The sequence below is a fragment of the Chiloscyllium plagiosum genome, chromosome 16 (assembly GCF_004010195.1).
Source record: "Chiloscyllium plagiosum isolate BGI_BamShark_2017 chromosome 16, ASM401019v2, whole genome shotgun sequence".
Classification (NCBI taxonomy): Eukaryota; Metazoa; Chordata; class Chondrichthyes; order Orectolobiformes; family Hemiscylliidae; genus Chiloscyllium; species Chiloscyllium plagiosum.
Window position 1 is genome coordinate 62595948 of NC_057725.1, and position 2908 is coordinate 62598855.

The 2908-nt window shown below is 48.4% G+C and overlaps 1 protein-coding gene across 1 annotated transcript in view; it reads right to left on the minus strand.

Moving 5' to 3' along the window:
- trim44 (tripartite motif containing 44) overlaps nt 1-2650 on the minus strand; it is a 110760-nt gene extending 108110 nt beyond the window's left edge. Inside the window, exon 1 of the mRNA XM_043706263.1 lies at nt 1768-2650. Within this exon, the coding sequence (XP_043562198.1) occupies nt 1768-2202 (435 nt within the window). The 5' untranslated portion in view covers nt 2203-2650. The remainder of the gene's footprint in view (nt 1-1767) is intronic.
- Nucleotides 2651-2908: the final 258 nt, after the last annotated feature.

The following is a 2908-nucleotide window of genomic DNA, read 5'->3' on the forward strand; positions in this document are numbered from 1 at the left end:
GGATGAGGGGTGACCTTATAGAGGTTTACAAAATTATGAGGGGCATGGATAGGATAAATAGACAAAGTCTTTTCCATGGTGTCAGGGAGTCCAGAACTAGAGGGCATAGGTTTAGGGTGAGAGGGGAAAGATGTAAAAGAGACCTAAGGGGCAACTTTTTCACGCAGAGGGTGATTCATGTATGGAATGAGCTGCCAGAGGTTGTGATGGAGGCTGGTACAATTGCAACATTTAAGAGGCATTTGGATGGTTATATGAATAGGAAGGGTTTGGAGGGATATGGGCCGGGTGCTCGCAGGTGGGACTAGATTGGGTTGGGATATCTGGTTGGCATGGACGGGTTGGACCGAAGGGTCTGTTTCCATGCTGTACATCTCTACAACTCTATGCACTGCAACAAATGACCAAATTGACTTCACTTTCCAAACCACATAATGTCTGCCATGTGGAAGGGAAATGGCAGCAGATGTATGGGGTCAGCACCATCTGTAACTTTCCCTCCAAATGTCATGCTAACTTGGGACTATGCCGCCATTCCTTCATTTTCACTTAATCAAAATTCTCGTTCTCCATCCGTAACAGCACTATAAGTGCAATGCAAGAATGCATCAGTTCAAGAAAGCAACTCACCATTACCTCCTGTGAATGAATAACAAAGCTTGAGATCCAAGCTAAAAGAATCCAAATACTGGAAACAATGGTGGACTAGGATTAACAATGATCTCAGCAGCTCACATGGTTTTTTTTTAAGCAATATTATTTGACGTGATTTGTTACATTAAGGAATTCTCAAACTCGAGTTTGATTCTAATTAGTAATGGATTGAAGGGTAATAGAGAGCCAGCAGAAAAATGGAATTGAGGTCAAGATGAGATTAGGGGAGAAAGTGAGGGCTGCAGATGTTGGAGATCAGAGCTGAAAATGTGTTGCTGGAAAAGCGCAGCAGGTCAGGCATCAAGGAACAGGAGAATCGACGTTTCGGGCATAAGCCCTTCTTCAGGAATTCCTGAAGAAGGGCTTATGCCCGAAACGTCGATTCTCCTGTTCCTTGGATGCTGCCTGACCTGCAGCGCTTTTCCAGCAACACATTTTCAGCTCAAGATGCGATTAGCCATGACCATACTGGATGGTACAGCAGAGTCAAGGGGCTGAATTGCTTACCCTTGGTCCTAGTTCTTATGTTCTTACATTATGTTTTGGTGCCATACCTCATTTTGCAATGCTCCTGTGAATGCCTTACAAGGTTTTATGATGTTCAGGGTTACACAAATCCAAGTTGTTGGTGTCCGATAACTCAGGTGTGGAGGTTGTAGCGAAGGGGAACTTTAAGGAGCGGTGGTGATTCAGTCTGAAAGGAATTGATGTCATCGTCCATTAATGGGTTTGATCCCCATACTGGAGCACGGGGTCTGAAAGGTTTTGAGGTAGAATCATTTAATCCCTATCGTGTGGACGCAGGCCGTTCGTCCCATCGAGTCCACACAGACCCTCCGAACACCATCCCACCCAGACACGAACCTGACTGCACTGTCGGTAGTCACCAATCATTCTGTTCAGTAACTTTACTACACACCCTTGCAGCAGGTGGAATGTGAACCCCTCCTAGCTCAGAGGTAGGGACACTACCACAACACCACAAGGGGCCTTTCCTGACTACAATCTACAATGGTCGTGTGTATTCTAAGTATGTAGTATGCCCCCAGAAATACGGCGGCGAACTTTTTCTCCCATTTTAGTGGGATCCCTGTGAACTTGCACGCAACTTACTCTGAGGGCTAGATAGGCTTCATCCAGTGTGATCAACTGGTGCTGACAGTGGGGGCCCAGGGCGCACAACACGCAGATGATCTTCTCGTCGTCTTTGCAGTAAAGTGTGATCTCCTGGTTGTGATCCACGCATTTCTTCCTCTCGCCTTGCTTGCCGTCTCCCTCGGCGGCTTCCTGGTTGCCAGCCGTGTCCGCGGGCTGGGGCTCTCCGCTTTCGGCGGCTGCCTGGAAGTCCCGGAGCCCGTGCCGGCGCCAGGCCGGCTTCGCATCGTGCTCGCGGGCGTGCGGCTCGCAGAAGGACAGGCAGCAGGCGTCGCAGAGCTTGAGGGCGGGCCGTGCCTCGTCCGGCTCGCAGACATCGCAGAAGCCGTCTGGAGCAGGCTCGTCTGCGTGCGCCAGGCTGCTGCTGCTGCTGCTGGGGCCCTCGCTCGCCATTCGGGCCCACTATGCGGCTGCAACAATGTACATCAGCCGCCACAATGTATCTGTCCAGTGCAAACCTCTGATCACCTCTCTCTTCAAAACAGCCTGCTTCCCTCAGCCCGCCACAAGATTAGGGAAAATGTACTGACTTTGAAAAATAAATATTTATCACGGAACAGGCACTACAGGAAGCGGAAAGGTTGATAATCGCGTTCTCAGCTCGTTTTCTTTTCAGGGCAAAAAAAATCGCACAACTTCCTGGTTTGACGGCATCTCGGAGACCTTGGATAGCTGAGGGTAAAAAAGCGTCCTAATTTCAAAACGCCACTTGCATAGCTGGGAAATCAATCCAATTTAAATGTAAAGTGAGGATATTTTTCTAGACCTCAGGGCCATTCACAATTATAAAACCGATTAGTATAGATGGCCAGATATGTTGGATCTATTTTAGAAGCTTATTCCAGTTCTCCTCTTCTCCGCCTTCCTTTTCTGAAGCACTGATGGGATGCGTACGTTGCCAGGGGCTCTGACAAACTCCTTTACTTACACGTGGTTTGACCCTTGACGTGGTTCTTTTTGCAACTGGGATGGAGAAACTGCTACAATCTACCTTCAACAAGAGTGTCTGAAGACTAGGACAAAGTGTTAGTTGGTAAGAGCCAGCATGGTTTTGTGACATGTACTGATGTGCCGTGGGCAGCAGTGGCTAGTGATCTGT